Source organism: Chiloscyllium plagiosum, unplaced genomic scaffold (genome assembly GCF_037043375.1).
Source record: "Chiloscyllium plagiosum isolate Xiang-an unplaced genomic scaffold, Cpla_swu_hap1 HiC_scaffold_10, whole genome shotgun sequence".
NCBI classification, from domain to species: Eukaryota; Metazoa; Chordata; class Chondrichthyes; order Orectolobiformes; family Hemiscylliidae; genus Chiloscyllium; species Chiloscyllium plagiosum.
This window is the reverse complement of record NW_028270148.1, coordinates 67,355,168-67,372,765: the sequence shown is the minus strand read 5'-3', so window position 1 is coordinate 67,372,765 and position 17,598 is coordinate 67,355,168. Positions and strand designations below refer to the sequence as shown.

General features: G+C 39.5%; 1 protein-coding gene across 1 annotated transcript in view; it reads left to right on the top strand.

Annotated features, from left to right (window-relative positions):
• Positions 1–14,405, top strand: part of bcl11aa (BCL11 transcription factor A a) — a 287,894-nt gene extending 273,489 nt beyond the window's left edge. The window contains exon 4 of the mRNA XM_087991407.1: positions 12,978–14,405. Coding sequence (XP_087847533.1) covers positions 12,978–13,031 — 54 coding nt within the window. The 3' untranslated portion in view covers positions 13,032–14,405. The remainder of the gene's footprint in view (positions 1–12,977) is intronic.
• The last annotated feature ends 3,193 nt before the right edge of the window (positions 14,406–17,598 follow it).

Sequence of the window (17,598 nt, the reverse complement as noted above, 5' to 3'; positions counted from 1 at the left end):
TGAAATCATGGTGGATGCTGGGGACACAAGTTTGAGATACGTGGTACTGACTGCTTACGTTGAGGACAGTATGAACTTTTCAATGAAAATTTACTGAAAGCCTAGTTGCCAGGCTTTTTCTTTGCTGAGGGGCCTCTTTCCTGATTAAGGGCTTATGCTTGAAACATTGATTCTCCTGCTCTTCGGATGCTGCCTGACCTGCTGTGCTTATCCAGCACCACACTCTTGACTCTGATCTCCAGCATCTGCAGTCCTCACTTTCTCCTACTATCCATTCATGATGAAAAACAGTAAGACCAGAAATGCCTTCATTATAATGTGATGTATGAAATCTTGCTGCGTGCAAATTGGTTGTGGGGCCTTGCCAATACTATATCACTGATTTCTATTCCAAAGAATTTGACTGGCTGAAAAGTGCTTTGGGAGCCCTGTGGTGCTATAAGAATGAAATCACTTTTTTTTCTGTGTTCTTGACCAATATATAACAGCATTGAGTACAAATTAAGTCAGGAACTGACCCCAATTTAAAATTGATTGGGACAAGAAGGAAGCTGTGCTGTGGACATTGTAATTTTTAAACATATGATTTTTTTGTTTTCAAAAGCCCTCAATGAAAATTTATAATTTATACAAATTATTTTTGTGTACTCCAGAAAAATAAAAGACACAATTCACTGTGAGGATATTTAAGTGCTGCTTCTGTTGATGCATTACTCCTCTCTTGTGCATGACACTGAATTCGGGGTCATAGTTAATACAATGCATGACTGTGACAAAATACAAGAGGACATTAATAATCTTGTAAAATGGGCATGTTATTGGGAAATTAGTTTCAATACAGATAAGTGTGAGGTGATACAGTTTTGCAAGAAGAATAAAGAGGCCAAATACTGTCTAAATAGAATAGAGGGGCAGGCAAATCCAAGGGTAGATATATACAAATCACCAGAAGCAATGATAGAGGTTAATAAGACCATTAAAAGTGCAATCAAAGCTTAATTTCTACAGGAATGGGATTGATAAGCATTGAAGTTATGTTAAACTTGTGCAGAACCTTGACTAGAATTTGAGCTCAATGAATAATTCTGGCCTGTCTCATATATTAAAAGCATGTATGAGGATTGGAAATAATGCAAGATTATATTACAAATATGATATTAGAAATGAAAAGTTGTGCCAACTAAGAAAGATTGAGCAAGGTCTAATAAATAAACCATTGAAGTTTTAAAATTGATCCCTTGGTAGAAAAAGCTTGAGTATTGCTTAAAAGAAAGATATGCTGTCAAATGCTATTCTTGCAAAGATCAGGACAGACACAAGAATGCCAAACTTCAAAGGGTCAAATGATTTCATGAGAAAAAACCTCTGACTCATTGGCAAGTTGATTCTGATTTCTTGAGTCATTGCCATGGAGAATACTGCAAAATGCTACTGTCCAACGTGCTTTTGTTCTTGTCAAAAAAGACATAATACCCTGAATATGTTCCTTTTTTCTGTAGAGGGTAGGTCTATGTGTCTGAATATTTTGAAACTCACAGGTAATCTTTCATTTCATTGTTGGTGCATTTCTTAACTTGCTTAATATTATTTAGAAAGTGTTGTCCACTCTTAGAATCACATCTTATATCAGATATGTTCTGAATTCTGCAACCATAGTTTCATTGTACTCAGCCAATCATGAGAAGCTGAAGGGACATCTGATTGGTACGATTTGCCAGTCATTAGAATGTATGTCTTACATGGCTAGTTTGCACTGGCACTGAAATTCATGTATCACATTACTCATTATTGTGTTCCACGGGATCCCTTCAAGGCCCAGCTCTTGCCAACATTTTGGACAATTTCCATGAGAATCGGGTTTTCAATGGCATGACCTCTAACCTACAAGCCTTTGCATACTTCTGATACGTAGATGATACATTCATCCTAATAGAATCTGAATTCTGTTGTTATCTCCTAATACACCTTAAAGGACTCCATCTCACATTCAAATTCACCTTTCACAAGGAGAAGGCTAACAAGTCCCTTTTCTCAATGCACATATTGAAAATCTGCCAATGAATTCCCGACTCACATTTGCAATCAATTTTCACTTGTCAATATATGCCTGGGATTGGTACAGCTGCATGCTTTTTTAAGATTGACTTTCTTGTTAAATTTGTGAGTAGGTTTGAGTGAGTTTTTCAATCAAAATAGACTGCATCAAAGTGATCTTCCAGGATAATGGCGAATGACCATTGCTCACTGTGTATCATGCATACTCATTAGTGGATGGAAGGCTGCCACTTTCAGATTTAAAAAGTGCTAGCCTATCTCAAATTACCCTGAAAGGACAAACTAGCTCAAAAAGTTTAGCAACAGTGAAACTCCTTACTTTATGCTTCTGTTATGCAGTAGCAACATGAGTGGGGTTTTCCACTTACTGGATGCAGCCTTCAAGCCTAAAAGATGATGTGCCAATTAATAATGTGGCATATGAATTGCAATGCCAGCTACGAAACTATGCACTAGTGTCCGGCAGATCACATCAAACAGCAAATCTTTTTGGCAATAAGCAGAGCATTGACTATATTCAACAAGTCCATGTTTGTAAAATGTAAGATATGACTGAAATATCCAAGAGCACCAATCACTGTTGAATTTATTCTTTTTTATGCTTTGTCCAGGCTGCATTGCTGTGTCATATTTTGGATGCCTGCGTCTTTGGAAACATGCAGCATAATTTCAATCAAACTGAATCCCTGTAGTTGAGGACAGTCAGGACCTTTTTTATAGCATGAACTGCCATATTCTAAAATGTTCACTCATTCACTAACACAGTGTGGAACTGTTAACTTCTTAGTGTGGTTCAGGTAAGCAGTGGGTGAGGTAAATAGGGAAGAGGGTATGGAAGAGGACAGGTGACAAGGGTGAATTGTGGCAAGGTGGATTGGCTAACAGGGTGGACTTAGTAACACAGTAGTAGAATAGAGTGGCAAGGTAGATAGGGTGAGCTGGATGGTAGGATAGGTTAGATGGCAGACAGTAACGCAGAGGGAAAAACCAATAGGAAAACAGTAACACTAGGAAATGAACATTCTGATCATACTGGCCACTGTTACATACAAACATAGAAGATAGGAGCAAAAATAGGCCAGTCAACACATGGAGCCTTCTCTGACATTTCAGATGATCATGGCTGATCATTGAACTCAATGCCTTAATCCTGCTGGTCCCCAGATCCCTTGATCCCTTTCACTACAAAAGCTAGATCAATGTCCTTCCTGAAAACATAACATTTTGGCCTTAACCACTTTCTGTGGAAGTCAATTCCAAAGGCTGACCACCCTTTGAATGAAAACATTGCTCCTCAGCTCAGCCCTGAAAGGTTTACCCTTCTCCTTAAACTGTGATCCTTGATTCTGGATTCCCCCAATATTGAGCATCTAATCTGTCTAGCTCTGATAAAATTTTATAGCTTTCTGTAAGATCCCCCCATCATTCTTGTAGACTCCAGTGAATTCATTCATAACTGATTCAATTTCTCCTCATACATCGTTCCTGCCATCCCAGGGATCAATTCAGTAAACCTTTGTTGCACTCTCTCTCTCAAAAGAATGACCTTCCTCAGAAAAGAAGACCAAAACAGCACACAATATTCCAGGTGTAGCTTCATCAATGCCCAGTGAAATTGCAGCAAGATACCCTTGTTCCTGCACTCTAATCCTCTTGCTGTGAAGGCCTACATACAGCTTGCCTTCTTTAAGGCCTGCTGTACCTGCACACTTATTTTCAGCAGCTGCTGCATGGGACATCCAGGTCTTGTTGAACATTCCCCTTTCTCATTTTACAGCCATTCAAAGAATAATCTACCTTTGTATTATTGCTACCAAAATAGATAACCTCACAATTATCCAAATGATACTGCATCCACCATACATTTACCCACTCACTTAGCCTGTCCAAATCACACTGCAACATCTCTACATCCTTTCCATAGCTCGACCCTTCCACCCTGTTTTACGTCCTCTGCAAATATTGAAATATTCCATTTAGTCCCCCTATCTAAATTATTACAAGATATTGTGAATAGCTGGGGTTAGATGATTTTAGCAGGCTTAGGACAATTCCAAGTGGGTTTGGGTCAGGTACGTTTGAGGATTCAGGTCTTGGTTGGGAGGGGTTGAATAGTTAAGAGGGTCAGTGTGAGTCACTCTGGATTCTGTTTTATATTTAGCCACCAGGTAGAGGTGAATTCAATGTAACTAACTTTTCCCGGTTCATTATTAAGGTTAGCAAGTCAGAACCCTCTGACATTTCTCACTCTTTGAAGTTCTTGAGAAGATTTGTAGTTCAGGTTGTGGATCAGATTGCCGGTTTGCTCACTCAGCTGGCAAGTTTGTTTGTAGACAGTTTGTCACCATGCTATGTAACATCGGCAGTGTGCCTCTGGTGAAGCGTTGGTGTTCTGTCCCGCTTGCTATTTATGTGTCCCGGTGTGCTGAGGTGTGTGGTATCATTCCTGTTTTTGTTTCTTAGTTTTTGGTATATAGGATCTAATTCTATATGTTTGTTAATGGAGTTCTGGTTTGAGCGCCAGGCTTCCAGTAATTCCTGTGCATGTCTTTGTTTGGCTTGTCCTAGGATGGATAAATTGTCCCAGTCAAATTGATGTCCTCATTTGTCCATGTGTGCGGATGCAAGTGACAGTTGATCATGTCTCTTGGTGGCTAGTTGGCGTTCACGTACCCTGATGGCTAGTTTTCTTCCAGTTTGCCCTATGTAATGTTTCTGGCAGTCTTTACATGGTAGAACACTAGCCATCAGGGTACACAAACACCAACTAGTCACATATTGCCCAGATTGTTCAGGGCATGAGCCCTGAAGAAGGGCTCATGCCCGAAACGTTGATTCTCCTGCTCCTTGGATGCTGCCTGACCTGCTGCGTTTTTCCAGCAACACATTTTCAGCTCTGATCTCCAGCATCTGCAGTCCTCACTTTCTCCTAGAAGATTGTCCAGATTTACCAGGTTGTACCTTGTACAGGGTTTGAATCGTGGAATATGATAGTACAGTAAGAAGCCTGTCATGCTGGTTGATCTATCTAATTAGCTCCACTCCCCTTGCTCTTCATGATAGCTCAAATATATAAATAACTCCCTTTCTAATATTTATCCAATTGCCTTTTAGTAATTATTATTGAAAGTGCTTCCATTAGCCTTTCCAATAGTCTATTCCAGATCATACCAACCTGCTGTGTAATTTTGTTTTAATCATGTTACCTCCAATTCTTTTGTCACTTACCTTATATTGGTGACTTTTGTTGCCTGACCTTTCAGCCATTGGAAACAGTTTCTCCTTAACTTGCTATCAAGACCCTTCATGATTTGAATACTTGTTGCAAATCTCCTTTAATCTTTTCTGCTGTAAGGCGAATAAATTCTATTTACTTAGTCGCTTCACATAACGTTTGGTCCTATTCTAGTAAAACTCTCAAAAACCATGGCATTCTTCCAAATTAGCCGCAATAATCCTGCTGGGGCCAAACCAGTGTTTTTTAAAGGTTCAAACTAAAAATAGAAAATACTTTACATGCCACTGTTCCCTTTAATATTTTTGGAATGTGCAGGCAATTTCTTACAATAACCCTTTTACATTTTTATGTTGTAGTGTACACATGGTCATTTATAGGGTCTGACTTATGCATGATCTGCATGGGGTCTTGTGCATTGCCACACAAATGTACAACTGTGTGGTTTAGAAGGTACATTGGTCCCAGCGCTGATCCCTAGGGGATGCCACTGCACATGTCAATCCAGCCTGAAAACCAACCTTAGATCACTCATGGTGCTCTCCTTTGCGTCCCTTGTCAATTTTATATCAGTGGTGCTATTACTACTGTAATCTGAAGGGATTCAATTTTGGTTCACCATTTGATGGATGACATCCACAAAATTCATTTACATTATCCTCAACAACCCTGCCTTTTATTTCACCACCAACTCATCCAAGTTGGTCAAATGATTTGTGCTGCTACCTTTAACTTTATGAACTCAAACATTTGCATTTGCTCCATTTTCTCCCTATACGTCTCTTGAAATGCTTCCCATTATTGACTATGAGGCTGATTGACCAACAATTTTAGGGTTGATACCTCTCTCTCTTTTTGAGTAGTGGTGTGCATTTGCAATTCGCTTGCCCTCCCGTCTTTGTAGAGGATTCAAAAGCTTGTGGTCAGAGTTTCCACATTATTGTATTTACTTCCCTCAACAAACTAGAATACATTCCAACCATGACTGGCTGAGAGATACCAACCTCTGCTTTGTTTTTATTTTGTCTAATGTCTAATTAATTGTCTAATTTTGTCTACCATATTGTGTTTCATTGAAATATTTACAGTATTCCCCGTATTGGAGACAACGTGTGCAATGTATTATAACTTGCTACTGGGGATAATTACAAGATTGCCAGCTTTGAGATCCTGCTCTTTTAACTTTGTCCCCAGGGTCCCGAAATACTGTTTGTTGGACCTCAACTCTCTCCTTGCCCAAGCCACTGATTTCAATATGGAGTCTAACCTTTTTGCTGAATGTTATACCGGTTAGAAATGCTGCCCTTGACTCTGGTACTGTCAAAATAACTCATTATATAGGAGTCATGTTAATGACAGCTGAAGCAATTGTCTGCCATCCTGAATAGCAAAACCCCTGTGACATCTACCTTTCTATGCAACTCTGTGACACCCGTGCTAATATTTGGGACATAATCCTCAGGGGGCAGTTTTCTGTTGAGCAGGGCATTGTCAGCCCTTCATTAGCTTTGTAGTCACAAGAGATCACTGTAAAGTCTGTTTTGACTTACCTCATCCTCCCTCTTTAAATGACTGTAGTTTGAATACCTTTTGCATCTATAGGTGTGACAATCCATGGATCTCTCTCTCCAGATAACCACATAATTTATACGTGCAGCCATTTTTTGCCAGATCAGATCTCTTTCAAAAACCACATCTTGGAATTACAAATAACAAATGTCCACACTATTTTGGAGTTCTGATCTGTCGTCATGTTACTGCTTACTAACCTTTTGAACTCTGGCTGTGGAGTGACCAGAAATGTGAAATCTTGGAAAAGTTTAACCTCCTGTATGCCCTGCAGAAATGTCATGTTGTCTTGAAGCTGGACGCAATTCCTGCACATGTTATCCAAAGTACATGAAGAGATTCCAAGTTCACACATAGTTCAGAAATTACAAGCCATAGATTTCAACTATTCCAACATCTTGCTAAAAATCCATCTATTTTATTTCCCTTCTACCATATATATTCTAGTTTAGTATTCCCTTAATTACATTTATTATTTATCTTTACCAGATTTTTACCTTACACAATTTGTATCCCTTTATTGGGCTGACAAGACAAAAGCAACAGTCAAATGCCGGGTAATGCCCATCATTATTTAACATACATCTAACAATTGCCCCATGATATTCATTAGCATTACTGTTGCTGAATCCCTCACTATCAACATGCTGGGGATTACCATTGATAAGAAATTGAACTGGACTCACCATATAATTACAGTGACCACAACAGCAGATTAGGGATTAGGAATCCTGCAGTGAGTAACTCATCTCCTGACTCTCCGAAGTCTGTCCACCATCTATAACGCATAAGTCAGGAGTGTGATGGAATGATCCTACATGCCTGGATAAGTGTAGCTCCAACAACACTCAAATAGTTTGACACCATCCAGGAAAAGTAACCCACTTGATTAGCATCACATCCACAAATGTTCATTCCCTCCACCATTGATGCTCAATATCAAAAGAGTGTACCACTTACAAAATGCACTGTAGAAATTCAGCAAAATGTCCTGAGCATCTTTCAAACCCATGGCCATTACCATTCAGAAGGTCAAAGGCAGCAGATACATGGAACACCACCACCTGCAAATTCCCCTCAAAACCACTCACCATTCTGATTTGGAAATGTATCAGCTTTTGGTCAGTGTTGCTGGGTCAAAATGTTGAAACTCCCTCCCTCACAGCATTGTGGTTCTTCCGAAAGCGAATGGACTGCAGTGGTTCAAGAAAGCAGCTCACCGACACCTTCTCACTGTGTGAAGAACTTTTTGTTATTAGCTCATAAATTACTTTTTATTGTTTGAACCGATGGCCCTTAACCGATTCCCAATATTTAAACTAAATAAACGTTAAAATAAATCTTTTTTAAACTGCTATGCACATGTGTTGTCTGAAGTATTAATTTGGAATATCATTGACGGGACATCTTAGACTTATTAGAAAAAGTCATTTGCAAAGCAAAGCAGACTGACTGAAGCAAAGAAAAATGTTGTATTTCCAAATAACACCAGTTGTTTGCCTGGAGCTATTTCAGAACAAAGTCACATGGCCCTGTTTACAGGTATAATAAAGCTACTGGATTGGAACAGTCAGAAAGATAACCTGCCTGGAGCAACAGCATTTGGTACATTTCTCTCATCTTTTTTATTTTTCTCTGAACCCCAACTCACCAAAGTATTTATGTTGAAAACTGACGGAAGGCCTCATCACTGCAAGTGAAGGATACATACAGGAGAATTTGAAACTCACACCACTATCTCTAGAAAAGTAACTCCAGCCAGCTACAACTGATCCAGGAAGACTTTGCAGTGTTGATAGCTCATGAACAAAGTAACATTGGCTACAGACCAACATTTGGACATACTGTAAATAATTCATTTTCTTGGATTTAACTGTTACTTAGCCGAAGAACTTATCAATAACAATTGCAGAGTTTTTGTATTATTTTCCCCAGACTTGGTGGTTGTGTGCATATTGACATGATTTGTTGTTAAGAAGACTGGTTGGATATTTTTGCACGTCAAGCTTTGCTAATCATCTTTGCATGAGATTGAGTAAGTTCTTTATTTGTTACTGAAGGAACCTGTATGATTTGTTTCTGAATGTGCTAAGTTCTATACAGCCTGATATATATATTATATATTTATGTTTACAATTGGCAACATCGCCTCCCTTTTGTCACTCAGCCTTTTATTTATAACCAGTAGAGGAATGGGATCAGAAAACAAATTGGTACACTGTCTAGAACAATGTCATTTACTACCTTGTACTGTACATCTGTGTCATATCATCCCTTAGATCATTCCTTCCCAGTATGAAAAGTTCAAATTTCTCCTGTCTTCTCATATAACACAGGTCCTGGCATCAGGGGTCAGATTTATGATCCCTCCAGGGAATTTGCTGTGAATCTGTGGAATACTTGAGCACGAAGTCTGCTTCAACCTTTTGGTCTCTTTCAAATTCATTCTCATTTATTTCAACATCCATGGATAATGCTTTAGTTCAATCCTCCTCCAAATGCCCAATGGTTTCTATTTGTTTGTATTCAATTTTGTCTTTCATGTTTGCTTCACTCACATATTTTAATTTGTTCTGGAATTTCAATTCCATTGGCTTCCTGATATTGGCATCACCTTCAAATTTGACTAATTTGCAAATGAGTTTCAGAATCCACACCAAGAAGTTAAATTAACAGTGTCAATTGTCTCACATTGAGTGCTAATGTATCCCATTGAGTGCTTTTCCTTATGCTGATATTATACTTGTAACTAGTACCCATTGTTTTCTGCCAGTCATTACTAATTCAGGTGTAAATGTTACCTTCAGTTTTGAGTGTAATTAGTCATGCTGTATGTGGAACATTATCAAATACATTTTGGAAAACCTGGTGGGGTTTATCCGAGTCAATAGGGATTGACACATTCTCAAAACAGTTAAGTAGCTCAATCAGACAGGACCAACCTTAACAACATCCATCAGGTCACCCTTTTTAACCCTGGGTATTACATTAGCCAGTCTTCAGTTTATTGGTCCAGGGTCCAGTAACTCCTTCAGGATGATTGTTAGTGACTCACACATCTCATCACTAGCTTTTCTTAACACTCTGGGATAAAATAACATCTTATTGTTGTGCACCAGGCCAAGTTCTTCAGGCTATAATATTTTAAGCCAATGAATCCAGTTTGATTTCAGAAGCTGAAAGCTATAGTTAAAGAAGCTGGAAACCCAAATATTGTAGCTTATAGTTTTAGTGGATTTTTGCATTAATCAGTTACTGGGCACTTTACATCTTCTAAACAGACCCTTTTGTAAAAAAAAAACTGATCCTCTCACTAAGCAAAAACTATACTTAGAAACAGAAAGTCAGAACATGTGTGACAGGGAAAGCAGATTTCAGGTATTAGATGTGGGTGGCTAGATGTGTGGGTGAGTGTGTAGTTAATAAGCTTACCTCGGGCATCTGTTCTAACATTATGTATATGTATATGTATTAACATGACTTTAAGAGCACCCAGTGCATTTTTTGTTAAAGTGGAACACAACATTAATTGGAATTATAGATTCCAACTGGCTCTGAGAAGCTTTGCATTGACTCTGTCATATATCATTTAATGCAAGACAATTCTCATTTCAACATGAAGGCACTCATAGTGGCCTTTTACCAGGACACATTAGATATACAGTACAGGGAGGTAGAAACTGAGTTTCAGGCAGGAAATCTGCAGATTTGTCTTTCACGGCATAGCAGTGAATTTAACTCCACAGTACTTTGACGTTGACAGGTCCTGTGCCCGGAAGTCAGCATTATTGAGGGATTTGGCTTTTTTTGGAGCAGAGATCATGCCACAGCAGCCCACAGGACCAGTTAACCAAGATATATAATCCCTGAGGGCATTTAGTGGAGTGTGGGGAGGGTGTGGTTATGGAAAGGGAGAGGCTGTTGATCCTGATAGGACTTGTTTTGAGAGATTCAGTTTCTCCTATAAGAAAGGCCAAACCCATGTTGGGCAAGAGGTCTCTATCCCCGACTTATGGGTTTTTGCTGCTGAATAGGAGTGAGGGCGGATTGGGAGTGGCTGTTTCCGGTCCTGGCACAGAAGTACTTCTGCTTCTCTTGGCTTACATGTTATGGTTGCAAAGGCATCAGCTGTTGCTCAAATGTTGTCCTCCACTTGCTTTTGCTGCCAGATTTATTGATGACTGAGAAGCCCATCTTCCCAGACTAAAACCAGCAAAACAGATTAAATCAGAGGATGTCACTCCCATTAGCACATTTAAAATGCCAGCCCAGTTCTTGGGAATGGACTGCCTGCCTCCATTAAATCTGGAAGTTGCTGTGTTGATTCCTGAAGCAATCAGAAATTATTCATGATTAAACCTCTCTATTCCCATCCTCACGCTCACACCCATGTTAAAATTTCCCACTGTGTTTCTATGTTTACATCTACCCCTACAAAAGTAGTTGCTGCTGGAGTTTGATAATCAATTCCTGATCACCACAGTAAATATATGAACATAACCATTTTTGAAAAATGTTACCATTACAAGTTTCATTTGTGCATTTCCCCTAAAATCAAATTAAAGACAAACACATGTTTTCTCCCAGCACCTATCACAGGTTTGTATTTATGATATTGCAATATGCCTTCCCAACTCTAACCTGTTGACTGTTAATCTCTTTGCTTGTTCTTTGTTTTTCCATGAAACACCTTACCATTGTGATGTCTTGCTACAGCCAATAAAGAAGGGGAGAATTAAAACATAAACCTTTTGTTTATGTAAAAGAGTAAATGAGTGAGGAAGGGGAAGAACACATTTTCTTTAACACCTAATGCTGTGCCCATGCTCTATCAGTGGTACTTCACCCCAAGATCTTAGTCATCTGGACAATACCTATCCATGGAATTGTCAGTCCGATATCCAGATATCTATCTATAAAAACAAAATACTGCGGATGGTGGAAATCTAAATAACTAATGAGAAGTGTTGGAGAAACTCAGCATGGAGGGAGAAACAAGGTTGATATTTTGAGTCTGATATGTCTTTTCTTCATTTTGAATAATTTGATTGATTTTACTTTATTATTATCACATATATTGAGATACAGTGAAAAGTATTGTTTTGCATGCTATCCAGGCAAATTATATCATACATAAGTGCATACATAAATGCAGAATATAGAATATAGTGTCACAGCTACAGAGAAGGTGCAGAGAAAAATCAACTTTAGTATGTGGGAGGTCTATTCAAAAGTCTGATAAGAGCAAGGAAGAAGCAGTTCTTGAATCTGTTGGTATGTGTTTTTAAACTTTTCAATCTTCTGTCTGATGGAAGAGAGTGGAAGAAAGTGTAACAAAGGTGGGAGAGGTCTTTGATTATGTTGGCTGCGTTCACAAGGCAGAAGGAAGTATAAATGGAGTCAATGGAAGGAAGGCTGATTTGCGAGGTGACGGGGCTGTGTTCACACTCTCTGTAATTTCTTTTGGTGTTGAGCAGAGCAGTTGCATACCAAGCTGTGACATTTCTGGCTAGGACGCTTTCTATAGTGCATCCATAAAAATTGGTAAGAGTCATTATGGACATGCCGAATTTCCTTATGCTTCTGAGAAAGTAGAGGCATTGGTGTGTTTTCTTAACTTTAGGGTCAACGTGGATTGACCAGGACAGATTGTTGATGATCTTTACTCCTACAAATTTAAAGCTCTTGAGCATCTTCATCTTAGCACCATTGATACAGAGAAGAGTGTGCCCTCGGGGGTCTGGTTCCTCAAGTCAATGACCAGCTTCTTCATTTTGCTGACTTTGAGGGAGAGATTGTTGTCTTTACACCATGTCACTGAGCACTCCATCTCAATCCTGAACTGGCTCATATCAAACTGGAAGAATTAACTCTGTTTCTCTGTCCACTCATGCTGCCAGACCTGCTGAGTTTTTCCAGCACTTTTTGTTTTTATTTCAGATACTTTTCCCTGCCTTAAATAAGAGTCTAATCTCAAATTATCATAGAATTGAAATGAGAACCACTAAGGCCAATAATATCTGACAATTGACCAAATACAATTTTGGAATTAATTTAGTTTTTTTTCTATTTTTATATACTTGTTGCAAATAATTCCATTGCAGCTTTGTTCTTCCAGGGTTTGAACACAAAAGCCAAGATTGACCGTTCAGTGGAGGACTGCTCTGTCTGAGGAGCCACCTTTCAGATGAGATCACAGAATCCCTACAGGTGAAGCAGGCCATTTGGCCCATCAAGTCCATATTGACCCTCTGAAGACAATCCTACCTGCTACACTAAATTTCCCATGGCTAATCCACTTAGCCTGGACACTATCAGCAACTTAGCATGTCTGATCCATCTACCCTTCACATAAAGTCATAGCATCATAGAGATGTACAGCATGGAAACAGACACTTCAGTCCAACCCGTCCATGCCGACCAGATATCCCAACCCAATCTAGTCCCACCTGCCAGCACCCGGCCCATATCCCACCAAACCCTTCCTATTCATATACCCATCCAAATGCCTCTTAAATGTTACAATTGTACCAGCCTCCACTACTTCCTCCAGCAGCTCATTCCATACACGTACCACCCTCTGTGGCCACTTAGGACTCTGTTATATCTTTCCCTTCTCACCCTAAACCTATGCCCTCTAGTTCCGGACTCCCCGACCCCAGGGAAAAGACTTTGCTTATTTACCCTATCCATGCCCGTCATAATTTTGTAAACCTCTATAAGGTCACCCCTCAGCCTCCGACGCTCCAGGGAAAATAGCCCCAGCCTGCTCAGTCTCTCCCTAAAGCTCAAATCCTCCAACCCTGGCAACATCCTTGTAAATCTTTTCTGAACCCTTTCAAGTTTCACAACATCTTTCCATTAGAAAGGAGACCAGAATTGCATGCAATATTCCAACAGTAGCCTAACCAATGTCCTGTACAGCTGCAACATGACCTCCCAACTCCGTACTCAATACTCTGACCAATAAAAGAAAGCATACCAAACACCTTCACTATCCTATCGACCTGCGACTCCACTTTCAAGGAGCTATGAACCTGCACTCCAAGGTCTCTTTGTTCAGCAACACTCCCTAGGCCTGTAGACTATGAGAGGAAACTGGAGCACCTGGAAGAAACCAACGCAAGACACAAAGAGAACACAGACAGTCACCATAGGGTGGAATTGAACCTAGGTCCCTGGCGTTGTGAGGCAGGAGTGCTAACCACTGAACCACTGTACTGTTAAATTGAACCGACTGTTGTTGTAGATATAAAAGATCCCTTGGCACCAGATCTATGGCAATGTTTTCCTTGGTGTCCTGGAAAGTATTTACCCCTCAATCAGTATTTCAATAAACGCATTCTCTGGTCATTATCAATGCACTGTTTATGAGTTTGCTGAGTGCCTACCAGTTGCTATATATCCTTCATTACAGAATAATTACTGTTCAAAAACTACTGAACTTGGAAATGTTCGGTCATGGTGAAAAGAACTGTATAGATGTAAGACTTTTGTTTACAGTTAAACTCATTTTTTCTTGGATTTAAATTAAAGCTACATTTTAGATAAAGCATATTTGTGATTTTTCTTTATCTCAACATATCCTGATGAAACATCTAAATGAGTAGGCGTACAGTCTTTCAATAGTGTTAAAGATTATGGGATTTAATCTAACCTGCTGCGCAAGAAAATGACAGGATTGAGAATAGCACTGATTTTACCCCAGGCTTGTTTTGGATCTCCATCAGTGGAGAGTGACATTGACCTGGATGTAAAATCAGAATTCCATTTGATCTTGTGGATATCATTTTGGTAAGCGAGGTTAAAATTCACACACCCCACCTCATGTTAATTCTTAATTACTCCAGATAGCATTTTCAATACTTAGATTCAATTCCAATAAATTATTCAATTTACCTAACTTTTTGGATTACACCACAGTTTTGATTTGTTAAAGAAATGTGAGTTGACCCTGGTGTTCCTTGTTTTTATGTTGCAAAACAAGTTTATCACACATGCGAATCAGGGTCAGAGCAGTTTTGTCTTCGCATCCTTCAACTAAGGTGTAAGGATCTATCTAGGGCACAAGGTGACTGTGGTTCTTATTTACAAAGGCAGCAAGTTTATTTGAGGGAAGAGGAGGAATGGATACAAGAAAAGTTGCATCTAATATTTTGCAACTGAGAAACCAAAACTCTGACTGCTAAGTCACTGGATCATTGCCTATTTAACCATTTCCAATAGTGGGACTTTTCTTGTCCTAGGTCTTTACAATCATGCAATTTTCCAACCTATTTTATTCTTCACTGAGCTGTACTCTCAAATCTGGAAGTCCATTCAACCCTTGCAGATCATATGTAATATCACTGAAAGTCCACGATATTTAAAACCAAACGAATCAATAGATCTACTATCAATATTCTCAGTTCATGCCACTATGAAATTGGAAGCTTAGGAAAATGATTAGATAGAAAGTGATGACCTATGAACAATCATTCTACTTAAGGTTAAGGTATGTGAACCACATCTAAATGTGTGTCCAGGTTTGGAGATGTGCCATAATGTGACTAAATATGAATAAGAAAAAAAATCACCTCAATTAAACCTTTGCAGTAAAATCTTGTGGTTTATGCTGGCTGAATTTTGATCTAGTGTCCATTATTTCTCTATTTTAATGACCTTGCACACGTTCCTCAGCAAAACCTTTTCTGGAATTTTTTTCCACAGATTTCAATAAAAATGTTAATTCAAACTTAAAATTTACTCTCACTTTACAGTAAAGATGAAAGAACAGGCAATAGATAAGAAACACACTTGACTAGTTCTATGACAACAGCTGTTGTACATGGACATATTGAAACCAATCTGCAGTCACGTCATAATTCTGGATAAAAATTACTGATGATAGATAACCAGTATCATTCATCTCTGGGGAAGAAAATGTGAATTGAAAAGAGAAGAAAGTTTGAAGAACCACAATTAAAATGAATTTTCAATTAATTTCCCAGTAGACATAACCCTGCAGTATAGAATAGACTGTTTTCAACACTGCAAATTGGTCAAATCTGCAGTAGATATCGAAAAGGGACAAGTGAAACATAAGGAGGGAGCCCAGAAATTGCAGAAGGGGATGGGCAAAATTTGTGAGTGGGCTGTGCAATGGCAAATTTAATTTAGTTAAGTCAAATTGTAAAGTATTGCGCATGGGAATAGAAAATGTGTGTCATATATTCTCCATGAATGGAACTGTAACAGCAAATGGTAGAATTGAGAGAAACCAATGATTCTGAGCAGAATCACCATTACACATGTCATACCAATGCTGAACAATCAACAAGACCAACAGGAGATTGAATTAACATGTTTATTTCAAAAGCGACATGTAGATGCTGGAAATCTAAAAGAAGAACAAAAAAAAAATGCTGGGAAAACTCACCAGATCTGTGGCAAATGCAACTGAATTAAAACTTTAGGTCATCAATTTGCTGAAAGGTCACAAACTGAAACAATAACTCCACTGCTTTCACCACAGCTGCTGCCACACTTACTGAATTGTTCCTGTGTTCACATTAGCTTATTTGTTTCATACCTTAACACACTATTTTTCCTAGCCCCTGTGGAAGATCAGTCATCAGTCTGTTGAACCACATTCTGACACTCCATCTGGCCAATAGGTTCTGCAATGATACTTGAATGAAAAGGGTGGAATATTCCTAGTTCCTGATTGATGTGGACCATGACAAGAAATTTGCGAGAATTGCATGAGATGTTGAGAGGAGCCATTCTTGACTTGAGGTATAACAAGTCCCATTTTCCAACCAAGTCCTATAACTGGCGACATGATTCTTGTGCCTGAGTACTGAGAGGGTTTTTTAAAATATTCATTCCAGGGATGTGGGCTTCCCTGGTTGGGCCATCATCAATTGATGATCCTTACTTGTCCTTGTGAAGGTGGTGGAGTTTCCTTCCTGAACCACTACAGTCTATGTACTGTAGGTAGCCTCCCTGCTTTGCATCCAAGCACTCCTGCCTTCATTTACCATGTCTTGCCCTGCGTTTTAGTTCTTTGCCCCCTCAGTCATACCTTAAATGGTCACAGTACATCTCTCTTTTCTTGCTGTTTAATGCAGTCACAAAGTCAGGCAGCTGGTTATGCTTGCCTATAGTGGTCAGTTAAGAGGGCAGACATTTTGCTGTACAGTACAGAGCTACATGAATCCTACACCTGCACCATGGGCACCAGCCACAACAACTCATTGCGCGTGCACCAGCCAAGTGGCCATGTCTCAACAGCTAAGAAGGGTAGTCCACAGTGAAACATGCTTCAGCTGGGATGTTGGCATAGTTGTCAGTGCAGCCTCCCTTATCAGGATTTTGGGCATAGTCAGGACAGTCAGGGTCAGGATGTGAGGACCCACTCGCTAGGGAGTGGGTTACAGTAAGGCCTTGTCAGTTGAGTGCAATCAGTCCGGGGAGTCAAAGGAATACACTTAGGGAACCATAGACTGTTCACTCATTGCTCAGGGCTGCCTTGCTAAGTCATTCAAGGGATTGGGCCATGGTCAATCCTGGGAGTCCTTTGGTTCAAAGTTAAGGGAGGGTTATCAGAGGCCACTGCTGTGGGAAGGAGGGTGGGAACTCAGTTGTAGGGGTTAGAGTTGGAACACTATGACGGAGAGAGCATTACAGTACTGAACAGAGGCAACTAATTATGATGCAAGTGAGGACTGCAAATGCTGGAGATCAGAGCTGAAAAA